The sequence below is a fragment of the Podarcis liolepis genome (genome assembly GCF_965112155.1).
Source record: "Podarcis liolepis genome assembly, chromosome: 5".
Classification (NCBI taxonomy): Eukaryota; Metazoa; Chordata; class Lepidosauria; order Squamata; family Lacertidae; genus Podarcis; species Podarcis liolepis.
The window spans coordinates 88048582-88064419 of NC_139556.1; the positions used below are offsets into that span (position 1 = coordinate 88048582).

The 15838-nt window shown below is 43.8% G+C and overlaps 1 protein-coding gene across 9 annotated transcripts in view; it reads right to left on the bottom strand.

Annotated features, from left to right (window-relative positions):
• Nucleotides 1-15838, bottom strand: part of TNIK (TRAF2 and NCK interacting kinase) — a 291826-nt gene that overhangs the window by 6598 nt on the left and 269390 nt on the right. For 8 of the 9 annotated variants that reach the window (XM_083503823.1, XM_083503822.1, XM_083503824.1 and 5 more), the window contains 9 exons: nt 13264-13428; nt 11019-11133; nt 9271-9441; nt 7933-8076; nt 6785-6919; nt 4240-4340; nt 956-1105; nt 457-616; nt 56-195 (listed from right to left, as the gene is read on the bottom strand). In XM_083503823.1, the coding sequence (XP_083359949.1) occupies nt 56-195; nt 457-616; nt 956-1105; nt 4240-4340; nt 6785-6919; nt 7933-8076; nt 9271-9441; nt 11019-11133; nt 13264-13428 (1281 nt within the window). The remainder of the gene's footprint in view (nt 1-55; nt 196-456; nt 617-955; nt 1106-4239; nt 4341-6784; nt 6920-7932; nt 8077-9270; nt 9442-11018; nt 11134-13263; nt 13429-15838) is intronic. The other variant, XR_014526345.1, reaches the window with a different exon arrangement.

Genomic DNA, 15838 nt, shown 5'->3' on the forward strand with positions numbered 1-15838 from the left:
TCTCCCATCAGTTGTTTCCAGATCATTCTCTCTGCAGCTCTGAGAGCAGACCTACCTTATCGTTTCTTTCACATAGAAATTTTAACCGCTGAGCACGCTTGTGCATGAATACTCCGTCCAAATGCCCAGTCTCCACCGATCGTATCTCAATCGCTTTCTCGCCCCAGCCCATTATTTGATTGGAGTGGATGTAGGCTGAAATAAAACAAATAAATGGCAACCCGTTCTTACTGAAAACATTTGGGCCAAGGCAGCTTTTACCACGTGCCACACCTGGCAGGAAGTTACCATGTCTAAAAGATTATGTCCAAAGGCTGGAGGCTCAAGCCACAGATGGTTTCGTCACAGGAAACGCAGAGGACTACATTATCTAGGAAAACAGCCAACTGCAGCTGAGGATTCTCACTTCACACTGAATTTATTGATAGCTAAGGAGAAGATGAAGAACTGACATACCCACTGAAGTGGGCATTTCTCCCCACTGGAGTACCACGTCTTTCGTTATGCGTCCATAGGTATTAACGTACACTCCTTCGTCCTCATAGCACACAAGCATCTCCATTCCATCCGTTTTGGGCAAGATGACAATGGCGTGAGGTGTGATATTGCCCTGAATCTGCGTACAGAACAGACCCCCCCCAAAATCAGAATTAAATCAAGTTTACAGGACAACAAAGAAAGACCAGCTCTCTTCAACATTTGCCAACTTCTCCCAGAAAACTGTCAAACCAACGTTTGCTACCAACCCATAAACAGATTTAGCCCATACAACATGCGGGTTCCTGGACAACTCATGGCATAGCAGCCTTCTCTTCAGCAATGTGAGAAACTCACCAAATTACGCATTACGGTGTGCCCACCAAAAAGGAAATTTAACAAGGAACCTATTTCAATAGACATTATACATACTGTATAATCAAGTTTGCAGAGCACCACCACGCTGCCTCAGACTCACATGAGATGGTATATAGATATCATATGAATTCCCCGAATCCACATCGATAACATGGAAACCAGTGTGCGATCCAAAGATGACTTTTAACCTCTGACCTTCTTCTACCGTGAGGTCAACAAGCAATGGTTTGTGCTGGAGATCTGCAAAAGACTTTTAAAAACCCCTCAGTCAATTTTGTGGTATGGGGAAAAAAAATGAAATAAATGCACAGCATGCTATGGTAAGAACAAGAGTTTTTTATATTTGCTGTTTAAAAATGTGTCCTCGTTGCTTTTGCTGTCTATGTTATCTTTCACACATTTAGGGAATTTGATTTAGCTCTTCACCTGTTGGTATCTTACAAGAAGATGAAAAGTGTCAGTGGAATGTTTGGCTTTTTAATTTTTAAGCAGCAGGAAACTACATTTCCCAAGTGCACCTGAGGGCTTTTGTCCTGGTACGCTCTTACGCAATGCACAAAGCACCAGGCGGGATTAGAAGTGAGAGACTTCCTTCTCCTTGTGGCTGTACCACTCCAGTTGTTGGTGCTACCAGCCCAGCTTGTGAATGGAATTTGAAAGGGGTGGCGGTGATTGCAAGGACGGCTAGGAGAGGGATAATCCAGGAATTCTTCCCTGATTTTGAATTTAATTCAAGTTTCAAAGAATTCAAGATTTGTAAAGCTCACCTCTTCTTTGAGATGGACATTAGAATCCCCTGAATCTTGCATCCAAACCCTGGATTAACCCTTTCTGTCAGCATGCCTATTTCAGTAGAATTATTTTTATATTTGCATTTAATTTAAAAAAAAAAGTTAGGAAGCATCAGGGCTGGAACCCAACACATAGTAAAACAGGGTTAAATCTGATTGAAATTGTGGTGAAGCTTGTGACCAGGAGCTTGCGACTGAGACTTGTAAACAGGGGCGACCGCGAATGACCAGTGGAGGAAACTGAAGAGTGAGGTTGTGTCTTTGGGATGAAGGCTGGTTGGTTGTCTGAGCTGTTGTGGTTTGTGGCTGTGTGCTCTGGTAGAGCACATGGTCTGAGGGGGAGGTACTACTGCTGAGAGGAAGGCAGGCTGAACGAGGAAGTGACTTGGGGGAGAAGTTAGCAGCCAGCGGCAATTCTAACAGGGGAAATTAAACACATCCCATTTACAAGTTCATATGATGATTTTACAGTTTAATTTGAGAAGAAGGCCCAGAGTGCTGTCTCATGGCACTATGATGTACACAAAACCAAGAGACATGGACGATATGGGAGCTTCTTCAGGGAACTGTAATTCTGTGCCATGTTTATCTTCCTGCCTGAGAATGAACAAAACTACACCAGCAGGAAGTGCAAGCTGGCTGCCTTGCTGGAAGAGAAGGGACAGCAATTTGAGGCACACCTATCCAAGCTATCAGGCAAGATGAGGAATTTCTCGCTAGAGCAGAATGGTCTGTCCTGAAACAGAGTGATGTAGGGATGGGGGTGTCACTAGGGAGGAGGAGGAAGATCACCCATTGCAGGAGACGAACCCCTGGAAGAACGTGACACACAGAAGCAGGACCGTCAGGAGCCATGCTGTGTCACTGAAGCTGCAAAATTGATTCCATGCCTTCACCTTGGACACCGATTCTGGGCCAGAGGAACAAGGACAGCAGTTGCAAACCTCCGAACACACAGAGGTGGCTGTGGGAGGTACAGCGTTCAGAACGATATCTGTCACTCCCGGAGGAGGAAGAGATATGTGGTGATGACAGCTGACAGAGGTAGCTGTGTGTGGAGGTAACAGGATGTCCCAGGAGGTATGCTGTCTCCCAGGTGCAAAATTTCACATTATGACACAGAAGTTGCCAAGTCTTAGAAAACCCGCTGACCACAACCCCTTCCTTCTGATTCATGTGGGTTGGGTGCAACAATACTGCCAGACACAGCATTCAACGTATAGCAAGGGACTATGAGACTCTGTGTAGGAAGATGAAGGGCCTTGGGGCACAGGTGGCTTTTTCATCACTCACTTCTGTTGAAGGTTGTGGCCTGGGAAGAGAGAGGAAAATACTGGAAGTAAACCACTGGCTGCGCATCAGGAAAGGTTTGGCTTCTTGGACCATGGTGTCCGTTTCCTTAAGGAAAGACTTTTGGTAAGAGATGGGTTGCATCTCACAGCGGCTGGCAAAAATGTGTTTGCTAAGTGTCTTACAAAGTTGATCTGGAGATTACACTAAATCATGAGGGCAGGGAGAAAACAATACTGATGACAAAAGAGCATGCGGCAGTGGGGCTTATAGCTTCATTGATGCACAGGAAACTGAGGTGGTGCTCCAGAAGCCTGCTAAAGGGCAGGAAACTACAAGAAGGAAGCAACTGGAGGGAACGATTTGTGGTTTCATTTCTCTCTACACAAATGCAGAGTATGGGAAACAAGCAAGATGAGCTGGAGATTTTAGTACAGGATGGCAAATATGACCTGGTAGGCATTACTGAAACCTGGTGGGGTGAGACTCATGACTGGAATGTAGAAATTACATCTGGGTGCCACAATTTAAGAAGGATATTGACAAGATGGAACATGTGCAGAGGTGACCAAGATGATCAAGGGTCTGGAAACCAAGCCTTGACAATAGCCATCTTCAAATATCTAAAGGGCTGTCACATGGAAGATGGAACAAGCTTGTTTTCTCCTACTCCGGACAACAGGAACTGAACCAATGGCATTCAAGTTACAAGAAAGGAGATTCCGTCTAAATACCAGGAATAACTTTCTGACAGAAAGCTGTTTTGACAGTGGAATGGTCTCCCTCTGAGGTTTTTAAGCAGAGGTTGGATGGCCATCTGTCATGGATGCTTTAGTTGAGATTCCTCATAGACTTGTAGGCCCATTGGCAGGACAGGTCCACCTGGTTGTCAGGGTAGATTGCATCACAGTGTCACAGTGTCTATAGTCCAGCCTTCCCCAACCTGGAGCTTTCCAGATGTTTTCAACTGCAACTTTCATAAGCCCCAGCCCTCTATACTGATGGGAGTTGTCGTCCCAAACATCTAGCGGGCACCAGGATGTTGTTGTTCTATAAACACATCTGAACTGGTTCCTAACCATCTGTGGTCTTTGTGAATATGCTGGTATGTCTAACATGGGAATGAGAACCAGCTCTAATAATTTTGCAGAGGTTTGCCACACAGAGAGATATAGGTTAAGTTCCTTGCTATGCCACAGATGAATAGATAACAGAAGTGAATGACAGATTTTCTTATCTGTGATAAAAAACATGAACAAATGTATGAATAATGCTAATATTTTTGTAACAACACAAAACATACCTTAAATGCCATAAACTTGTGATATGGTTTAGGAGCCCAAGCATATATCTCTACAGCATTCTTTAAGGCAATCACCAAGAACTTGATTCTCTCATATTTCACTAAAATTGAAATAAAACTAAATTTTTAAAACATCCAATTCACTCAAGACAAAACCGAATGATTTAATCTTAAGGGAGAGCTGCTGAAACCATATTGTCAGTGGAAGTATTATTGTCTTTAAGAACAGGCCAAATGGCAAATTCCCCTGATAGTTTGGACTCATTTGAGGTTCTTCATAGTTCTGGATGGTGCTTTCTAGCTACAGGGGCAGCCATCTTGTGTTTGCTTGCATGTATGTGACACAGCATGGCTGCCACACCACCACTGCAGCAAATTAAAGATGGTGGCACTCATGCTTCCAATTACGACAGTAGTTCGGAAGAGACTCACCACCACCAACGCAAGTGCAGGTATTTTGGAAAGAGCATGCGTGTCTGGGAGGAAACTAACCTCACAGGATTTGAGATGAATAATATGGCAATGGGACCCTTCCCTACTATCCTTGTAATAAATAAATGGATAAATAAATAAATATTTTAAGCTAGGACTGTGATACTTCAAAACTTTCTTTAAATGCCAAGTTGAAAATATAGCATTTGTTAAGTAAAATTTATTAATCATCTACATATAAAAGAGGACATTTGATTCAAATTTTGATCTACCAGATTTTAGCCAGCTAAGCCAAAAGGAAAATGATTGCATGGTATGTTTTTCTTTCTTAAGCATTAAAGCTTTTGCAATGTTCCGTTTTCACAGCTATTCTCTAGTACTTTTCAACAAAGAACAATTAATCAAGAAGCATAACCTCAATAACTTAATTGTGTTGAGTGAATATACATAAAATTAAAGACTTCAAGTACTATTTTGAAATGTAAGCATTTAGCACCGTGGCAATAAATACACCCTTATTTGCCATCCAATACCAGGAAAAATAATTTATTTCACTGCTGGATCACAGGGGATTTCATACCATTACTGGAGCACACTGGCTACTACCCGGCTTTTGATATGATATAGCTGACATTTGTGCAAATTCTTATTCTGGTACTAAAAGCATATGGGAGTCTTATATTAGTTATGTCCACTGGGAAACATTAGGCACAAAACTGCTGCATATATAAGGTGAATATAAGAATTCATACATGAACACTTGGTGACTGGCAGCTGAATATACAAAGTGATTGGCTTGAAAAGTTTTGCCTTTCAGATGATGTGAAGCAATACAAAGCTCTAGCTGGTGGTTGACTTTCTTGGCTTATTCACACGTGCTAAGAGCCAGCTAGTGCTGGACTCAGCAAGTGAGAAATCTGTATGTGTGAGCCATCCAATGGAACTTCATTTAATTAGATGCTTTCCCTTCAATATACATTTTTTTCACTGTAGCTGGTTTAAGCCTGGAAAAACCTACTAGTTTCGAAACTAAAGTTCTTAGAAAACAACTGTTAATGGAGTTACTCTTGATTTAGGGCTCCCCCAAATCTAGTTGTGTTATACGTGATGGAGATGGTTTCTGAACATTTAGAAGAAAACAAACCATTGGTTTATTAGCTTTTTGAATGATATTGCCCTTTAGTCCTATTCAGACATTAACTGTATACAGCCTAGGAGTAGCGGGAAAGATGGATGATCCCTGCTCATCCCATTGTTGGCCCCACTTCACATCTGTGTATCGGATGTCACACTGCAGCAAAAGTCCATGAATGACCACCAGTCCAATGCTCAGAGATTGAGGTGAGATATAATAACTATCTTCAAATATTTAATATTAATAAAGGGCTGTCACATGGAGGATGGAGCAGGTTTGTTTTCTCCTGCTCCAGAGGCCAGGACCTGAACCAAAGGATTCAGGTTACAAGAAAGATGATTCCGACTAAACACCAGGAAGAACTTTCTGACCATAAGAGCTGTTCAACATTGGAACAGACTCCCATGAGAGGTGGACTCTCCTTCCTTGGAGGGTTTTAAGCAGAGGTTGGAAGGCCATCTGTCATGTACGATCTAGTTGAGATTCCTGCATTGAAGGGAACTGGACTAGATACTTACAGGGGTCCCTTCTAACTCTAAAATTCTGTGATTTTAGATGTATGCCCAATCCATGCAATATTCATAAAAAATCAGAGGGGGTGAACTTGTGGACCACATTAATATATGCTGGGGCCTGTTCCACTATCAAATAAGCCCAGGGATGGTTAGACAACACCATACCTCCCACTCTGAGCATAGTTAAAGTCATGCTTAGGCATAACTATTTCCTACATGGTTGATTTAGTGCCATAGAAAGGTATCAAAGAAAAGAGGCATCAAGCATTTTATGCAATATTCACTGTTGTTGACTGTGCAACGAAGGCTGACTCTTTACACCTCACTCTGCCTGTGGGAATAGCAGGAATCAGCACAAGGATATTCAGAGTCCCCAAGCGCCTTTGACCAGCAGGCATGCCTAGCATCAAGAGAGCTTCCTGCTAGTGTGATACTGCACTTATGCATATGGTCTTGTTCTTACCAACTTTGTAATGTATGCAGCCTTCCAAATCTCCTACAGTGATCCAGCCTTGCTTCTTTTCTACTTCAGGATCGTTGTGTAATATTCTGTTTCTCAACCATGAAAGATAATAAACTCGTAGCTTGTTCTTCTTTCCTGTTGAAACATGGAACCGGTAAAGATACAATCCATCATTGGATCAACTTGGATGCTAATACACAGGGCTTTTTATGCCATTTATCCTATCCATACATTGTCTGATGCCAGCTTGTCTATTGCATTCTTTTCTGTTGAGGAAAGCTAATTTTGGAAATATTAATTGGAACTTTAATCTTGCACCTAAACCAAAGCCATATGAATGAAGCTAATTTCTGCATGCGTTCCTGTTGTCTTCCTATATGCTAAAATGTCTTATAATTGAGCTCATCGGTATTATTGTTAACTGTCTGTCTGGAGGTAAGGCCTTTCAGATGGAAGGGTGGGTTTTAAAAAGAGAAATCTGTGTTAGGTGAAGCATGAAAACGTATGTAAGCATGCCAACCTCTGTTGGCTGAAAATTACAGACAACTATAAAGAATAATATTGCTGTAAAAATATGTTTAAGTAATTGCCGTAACTGAGCACTAAAAGTCAGTGTGCTTAGGGTGTTTAAAAAAATATGTTTAGATGATGACAAGGAAGAAGGCCTTTTCTGTTGTGGCTCCGTTTATGGAATACTCTTTTCACTGAGGTCCGCTGGGCACCTTCACTGCCACCTTTTTGGCACCAGGTTAAAAAAACCCAAACATTTCCCTCAGGCTTTGGGTGAACTATGAATATGTTGTTTTGCTATTAGCATGCTGCTAAAGCTTTCTGCTGCTGTTACTGGGGGTGGCGGTGTTTGTATATTTTTGTGGCTTGCAAGCGTTTTTGTGTGAATGTATCTATATTATGATGCATTTTTACATAACTTTGTTTTTAAACAAATAACTAACAAGTTTAATAAATAAAAAAATGAGGGTGGTATTCAACTAAATAATTGCGTGAGCAGAACGAATTTCATTTGCACAGCGGGACCTTCCTCCTTCTCCTCCCCCTGTGTGTGCCCTGCACCATCCCCTGCACTTCGAGACTGGGCTGTCAGAAACCAACAGCAAAATGAAAACACTGCTGCAGGCTCACAGCTATACCTGAGATTGTTACAAGGACATTGAGTCCTTCTAGCACGTCCATCTGTTGGAAGCGCCTCCTGTTGATCAGGTTGTACACCTTCCCTTGCCCGCTGCGGTCCAACAGCATGAGCCCGTTCTCTGTTCCCACCAGTAAGTTCACACCTGCATGATGAGCAAGCAGAGGAAGCGGATGAAATTAAGGAGAATGGAGAAATTGTTAGTTAACATTAAAAGGAATCAACCAAGGGCTCCCAATGAAGGTTGGAAACCTCCCACATGTTGAAGGGATGAGGGACTATGTGGGCTAGCCCTTTCTTTTGCCAGTGACAAGCCCAGCAGCCATGCTCCCCCACTGTGTTTGTGCTCAGAGAGTTTTAGATGGTGATGGCACAGACCTCCTTCACGGGGTTGGGGCCTTGACTGGTTCACTGGTAGAGGAGATCTATTGGCACTTATGACACACTCTTAACATTCAGAAGGTGGGAGACATAGTCACTGAAGTGGGATAGGTCTTGCCTGCAAAGCCCTGTGAACCCCTCCCCACATGGGGCTATTTGAACCACCTCCTTACCTCTGACTTCACTTACTCACAATGATTCCCTGCTATCCAGGGAATCAGGCTCCCATCTGCTCTTGCCAACACCATAAAAACATTGGTCCAAGGCACAGATTCCCATAGATCATAATTATTTCTGGACAGCAAAGCCACCAACAAATCACAGAGCACATCTGCATAGAAAGAGGTGACCTGTGACTTGATGGTGGTTTTGAGGGATCTCTTGTGGAAACTGTGAGGATCCATAAGAATCTGGGCCTCGGAGTCATGCTTCTGCACTATGGCAGTGCTGGAAAACACCCAATCTGAGTTTTTTTTAATGATTCAGTCAATGGAGCAGATGGTAGATGTGATTTGATTTGGGGGGGGGGTGTCCCCATTCTCATTCTCTCTCTCTTCTCCTGCAGTACCCCAGATGTCTCCCCTTTCCCTCCTATGCTCTCAGGTGCCTATCTGAGCCTTCAAAAGCACAGGGAGATAGAAAGGAGCCGTACTCTTTCAGCTCCCTTCATCAGCTCTCTGTACTTTTCAAGTGGGCAGTAAGTGGGGGTGGTGTTGAGGCTTCAAGAACACCAGGGGAAGTCTTCAAGAGTACCACTGAATCCACAGGTGCCATGATAGCAACCCCAGGGAAAAGGTGTCTAGAGCTGCTATTTAGCACCCTACCTTGAGTAGAGAATGTTTTGCTTCTACCCCCTCAGCTCCTGGTATTATGCCAGAGCCTCGCTTAAAAAGCACCAAAATAAATCTTAACATGCAGACGGCATTTCTGCTATTCAATGAGATAATTAACAGATTACCCCACAGAGCAGCACAAAGGATTTCAGAATTGAAGCGCTTCTTGTACTTTCGGATCTCTGGTGTGTCACTATGAGGACGAATGTTGGTGGGATTCACATTTACTACAGAAATTTTCCTTGCTTCATTAAGTTTGGCCTGTTCTTGCCTCAGCAGCTCGCTGGTAAATAATGCTGGAAAGGAAAACATGCAGAAACAGCTTTACTGAATACATAATGGGGATTTTATTAGCTACTAAGGGCCAATACATGTGTTTCTTTAGCTCTGCGGGAGCTGCTTCCTGTGGCTTTCCCCCATATCTCTCTGATAACATATACAGATAGAGGAATTGTTACTGATAAACTCAGTTCAACTGGAATTCTGCACAGGCCTCAAGACTGTGTTGATTTTGGCTTCTGTCTGCACAATGAATGCAGCACCACTGCAAGGAGTCAAAGGAAACTACAGTACTTTGAACTAAGTATCCGCCCAGCAGAGGAGAACTCAAGCTATGTATCACTGGTTCCTGCCAAATATCCTGTACAGAGCTGCTACACAGCCTGCTGCAAAAGGTTTGTGAAACTTGCTCGGATCTGTGGTGAACCTGATGCCACAGTTAGCCCAGCCTTGCCGGAGGGCTTGAGGAGCACCATAAAGTTTCAACCTCATGACGTGAACAGGATACTCATGGTGGTGAGGCCAACTATGTGCCATCCTGATTTCTTCTTCCCACTTCTCTCAGGGTAAACATAAAGGGACCCCTGACCATTAGGTCCAGTTGTGATCAGTCGTGACCGACTCTGGGGTTGCGGCACTCATCTCGCTTTATTGGCCGAGGGAGCCGGTGTACAGCTTCCGGGTCATGTGGCCAGCATGACTAAGCTGATTCTGGCGAACCAGAGCAGCACACGGAAATGCCGTTTACCTTCCCGCCAGAGTGGTACCTATTTATCTACTTGCACTTTGACGTGCTTTCAAACTGCTAGGTTGGCAGGAGCAGGGACTGAGCAACGGGAGCTCACTCCGTCGCGGGGATTCGAACCTCTGACCTTCTGATCGGCAAGTCCTAGGCTCTGTGGTTTAACCCCTTCTCTCCCTTCTCTCTCAGGGTACCTCTAGGTTATTTAATGTTTTCAAATTTTAGACTGAAAACTCATGTGAGATCGTGTGAATTCAAATGAGATTTGAGCTAATCTCGCAGAGTCTTGCACATATAGGGAGGAGGAGTTCAAGGTAGGGTTAAGATTATGTTCTGCTACTGCAAGCATGACTACTTGACTGATGGAACCATCTCCCCTTTCCTCTCTGGTACACTGTTTTGGGGATGCCCTAATCCTTCAGAGTGGATTTGTCGGTGGTAGTGGGTATACAGGGTCAGAGAGGGGTAGCCTTTGAGCTGGGGGGATACTTGTACTGCCCCCTCTAGTAGAATGGGGTAGTTGAATCTGGCCCACAAAGTCTCCATGCACTAAGGTTACTTTGGCTTGTAGCAGCCACAGTAAAATTCAGTGCATGCTGGCATGTTGCCCACAACTTTCCAGTGACTCATTCATGCTGGGAAAACACTGGAGATTTGAGCACGTTTCCTAAATACTCTCGAAGGGATGTTTTGCTATGGTGCTATAGAAGCTGTAAGCTGTTATGAACACTTGCCGGGCCAGCATGTGCAGGATTTTTCAAATGCTCTTTCCTAGAGCTGACACTTGCCTAAGTATATGCTAACAGGACTAAGTGTCTCACACCCCAAGCATTTCCCATTGCCTTTCCCTACCTGTGGCAGACGATTCCTCATCATCGTCCTCATCTTCATCTGTAGGGGAGGTCTGATATACTCTGGTATCCACAAATGGAGTGAAAGATGCTTTCGTGCTACTTCCCATTCCATACTATCCAGTGAGAAATAAATATATTATTTAACCAGAAGAAGGTAATAATAAGGTTTTATTCTTCACACCAACACAAATAATACATTCAAAGCACAAGTGTTGTAGTCCAGTGGCAGAATGGGTGGCATCTGCATGTATGCAGGTATAAAAGACCAATTCTTTAGCTAGTACTCATGCCTTATCCCTAAAATGACTCCGCAGTGGGCAGAAACTGGCTTTAATGACTGGTGCAGATGCAAAGGTAATAATCGATTTAAATTAGTATAACTTTGTTGCTAAGTACAACAGAGCTGGATTTGATTAGAAGGAAATCCAGAATAATGAACTACTAATATTTACATCTCCCCCCCCCTTTGAGTATCTTCTGCTATGTTAGCATCCAAAGGCAAAGGTAGTGATGACTTCTTGACAGCTGTAAGCCCTGTGGTGTAAAAGAAGGATTTCCTCCACGATGTGGCACTTGTTTTTCTGCTGTCGTATTTACCCAAGCAATGTTATAGTTATGACTTCTGTTGTTTTTGTTTTAACTATTTATTTGTGCTTTTGCCTTGCATTTTTATCTTGTGATAAAAGGTCGGTATATAAATCTAATAAATCATCATCATCATCATCATAGAAAGAAGCCAGAAAAATGGGGAGGGGGAGCCCCACCTTCCATCATCACTATTCTATGCCTTTTCCTTTTATTTCAAAAGCCACCCAAGTCTGTGATCCAGGTTGAGTGCTGGAGCCAGGCAGCTGTCACCCTAGATAACTGCCTAGCCTCCCTGCTGTAAAGAGATAACCAGCCTCATGAAAGAGCCTCCTTCTCTTTCAATGTACACATAAGGTAGAAGTTTTTTGAGGGCACCACTTGGGCTTCCAGGAAAAGCGAGCACTATCTCTTAACTGGGGAAGAAAAGGATTGCATTAATGAGTTCACGAGTGAACGTTTAGCAGAATATTTAGACCTCCTGAGGTTTTATTAACGAGATAGATGTGCTGACTTCCAAACTCTGGTGATGCAATGCCTCAATTGCCATCTCACAATCTGTAAACAGGCCTGCATAAATTACATGCAGATTTATTCTGCTTCTTTTAGCTACGGGGAAGGGCAACACAAGGAGTTATGTAGGTAAAGCTCACTGAGTTTGTCTTTGGGCTTCGGGGAGATTTAATAGGCATTGCCAACCCACTTTTTAGAATATATGTGCAACCATTTCTTCCCTTTTGTTAAGGGCCAGAAACCTGCTCTTTGAAAAATAAAACAAAAGTCATGATGTTCATGAAAAAGAATCCTGCTCTCCTATGGTTCTGCAACAACCCTGTGTGGCTTTAAGAAATTGAGGGGAATCACACTAATTCAGGATGCCTTCCAGATACTGATTTTCTCCAATTATTATTCTGCTTAATGCCGGCATGCCAGACACCTGCTGGCTGTGCTGATCACCATATGGATAGAAGTCAGTCCAAACACACTAGCATGACCAGCACTGGAGGAGAAGAGCAGATTGTGCAAAGTCAATAGAAACCTAGGAATCTGCCTCATACTGAATGAGACCTTTGGTCCATCTAGCTCTGTATTGTCTACACCAGGGGTTCCCAAACTTGGGTCTCCAGCTGTTTTTGGACTACAACTCCCATCATTCACGGCCACTGGTCCTGCTAGCTAGAGGTGATGGCAGTTGTAGTCCAAAAACAGCTGGAGTCCCAAGTTTGAGAAACCCTGGTCTACACTGGCTTGGGTTCTCCTGGATTTCAGACTGGGGCATTCCCAGGTTTACCTGCAGATGCCACACATTGAACCTGAACCTTCTGCATGCCAAGCAGTTGCTCTACTGCTGAGCCATGGTGCCTCCCTGATAACAGGTGCCTTTTGTATGCAAGCTACTTCCTGTTTCGCTTCTGACTTTTGCAGCTAAGGGAAGCTTTTACCCAGAAATGCCCTTATTTGTTTGCCACCATTTTCAACAGCTGATGGATTAAAACAGAAATTCAACATCATGTATATAATCATAAACACAGAATGATAGCCAAGAAGCGGGGAGGAGATCCAAGATAAATATTGATAGCAAGCTGTTAATATTTCTGCAAAGCAAAGGTGGAGAAAGGGAGCAGGCCCTGAGCCCAGAGGACCCTGCTGCTACCTACTTCTGCCACCGAGTCCATCTCCTGACCATGGGTGGAGGCTCGGCCCAGACCCTCAGTCGGTGTGCCGGCAGGTGAGTGGCTCTGCTGCACCAAATCTGGAAGATTGACATGGCCGGCAAAGCCATTGCTGGCTGTGTGGCCAGAGCGCTTTTTGTCCCCAGAAGTCTGCAGAGACACAAGTTATAAAGAAGAGAGGAGAGTGTGTGAGAGAGAAACCCCAAAAGTAACATATTAACTCACGTAGCCAAGCAAGCACAGGCACAAGCCCTTGGCTTGGCTGTCCTCTTGACCCGCGGACTCAGCAAGCAGCTATGTATCTCCACTGAAGAAATTTAGAGAGAATGAAACACAGAGCACATTTGGAAGGAGAGGGCATCCTTGTTCATCAGCAGAAGAATGGCTATTAATAGTTAAGACCACAAGGCTAAACAGCACATCTGAGCCCCTTCTGTACTATTTATACGACAGGTGAATGCTATCAAAAGTGGGACAGAATGAAGATATTTTATTGCTTTTATATTTGAGCCAGATACTTTGCAGCATCCACCTGCAGGAGTGTACAACATCTTGGTCTTTCATGAAGTTCTCACTTAAATGTTGTTTGCATTATCAGAGATTTAACAGTTTTTAAAGGTATTTTAAAGACCCACAAACTAAATGGTGTGGAGATGATGGGATGACCTGCAACCTCTACACAAGTTGCTGTGCTCTATCTGTACAATCACAGCAGCTTGAAAAAGGGCCATGCTGTATGGGGACTAACCACATGTTGCCACATGCAGAGCTTTCCATGTGACCTTCACTTACAGCCCTAAACTACATGCTCCCACAGGCAGCTGAAAGGGGGACTGCTGTATGCCTGAACTGGGCCACAGACCTTTTAAAGGAAAAGCTGGTCTAAGCCTTGCTTGTGAAGAACGGCTTCCTGTTTCTGTAAAACGGTGCTCTACAGAATCATGGTAGAAGTACTGAATTTGGTATGTCAGGGGAGGCATGAGTGCAAGAGCCCATGGCCTGTTCCTCAGATCATTAAGACAGGATTTTCAATATGTGCAAACCAACCCAATGGCTGAATGTGCATTGTTAGCATGCTCTTGGCTGCAGGGACAGGGCCAATTAGAAGCTGGGTTTCCATCTACCACACTGAAAACATGTGTAATTATTGAGACAGGATTACATCACTTAGCATTATTTTAATAACTGCCATGGTGTTACGTGACCTTTGGTGGTTTCCATTTTGTGCCTGTATCTAGGTTATGCCTAAACAGGTTGCCTGTGTCTCCCCACTGACACCTACTTTGAAGCAGAAACACAGATGTTACCTTTTGGCATGGCCATCGGGGGACAGATATGTGGCATGTGCCCACTTTGCAAGCCCCACATTGCAGTATTCTGACGTCATGAGAGCCAGGAGCCACTTTTCCACCTTGTGCCCTTTTCAAATGGGCTACAGTAAGTTTATGTGACTCAAGGCAGCAGCGAACAGCCTCGGCTTTTCCCCCTGCACGACTTAACAGATCTTTTTGTCCTGACAGGCACGCAAAGCTCGCATTAGCATCAGCGAGAGCTATGTGTCTCCACGGAGAACAGAAAATCCTCTTCCATCTGCAACTTGGGAAATGCTTTATAATCTAGCAAAAAACATCCAACCTCACTTTGTTCCCTCTTCTGGTCTCTGCCTTTGCAGGCAGCTGACAAAACAGACTGACTTGTCTCCATTGCAAAAGTCACCCCAGATGCTTCTTTTGCTGAATTACAAGCCTGGCAGAAATTGTCAGCAACCTGCTGTTTATGTCTAATGTGTCACCTATTAAGGGCAGGCCCAAGCAGGGTAATGTACCTGAAAGAGATTACCCCAGGCTCCACAAGCAGCATCTGCACAATTCTTGACACTCTCAACTTAATCAGGTGGCAAAGAATGATTTATATTCAAAAACTGCAAACACCTTGCATGGCACTCATCACAGCTTGTTTCTTAAGGTCTATCAGGTTTAAGGTCACTTACAGACTCTTTCACAAACAAGGAGTGCATTAATTAGGCATGAATCCACTTTTCCACACTCCAAACAATGGCTTAGGGTCATGTCCAGTGCAGTGCTAAATCAGGGGTCCGTCAGCTCAAGGATTTCTGCTACTGCAATAGAACTTTCTCCCCCTCTCCTCCTCCTGTGCACATCCTAAATCTGTTCTAGGGTGTCTGCTCTGGAGCAGGTTTGAGGAAGGTGCAGGGTGCTCACAGGGGAAGAGATGGGGTGGAATCTTGTTGCGCTAGCAGTAATTGAAGTTGCAGATAGGTAGCCGTGTTGGTCTGCCATAGTCAAAACAAAAAAAATTCCTTCCAGTAGCACCTTAAAGACCAACTAAGTTAGTTCTTGGTATGAGCTTTCGTGTATCTGAAGAAGTGTGCTTGCACACGAAAGCTCATACCAAGAACTAACTTAGTTGGTCTTTAAGGTGCTACTGGAAGGAATTTTTTTTGTTTTAGCAGTAATTGAGTTACTGGAATGCCGCCCTCAGATCCTAAGCAGGCTTTTGCTGGCAAGAGTATCCCAAGCAGAGTTCTGCTAATAGAATC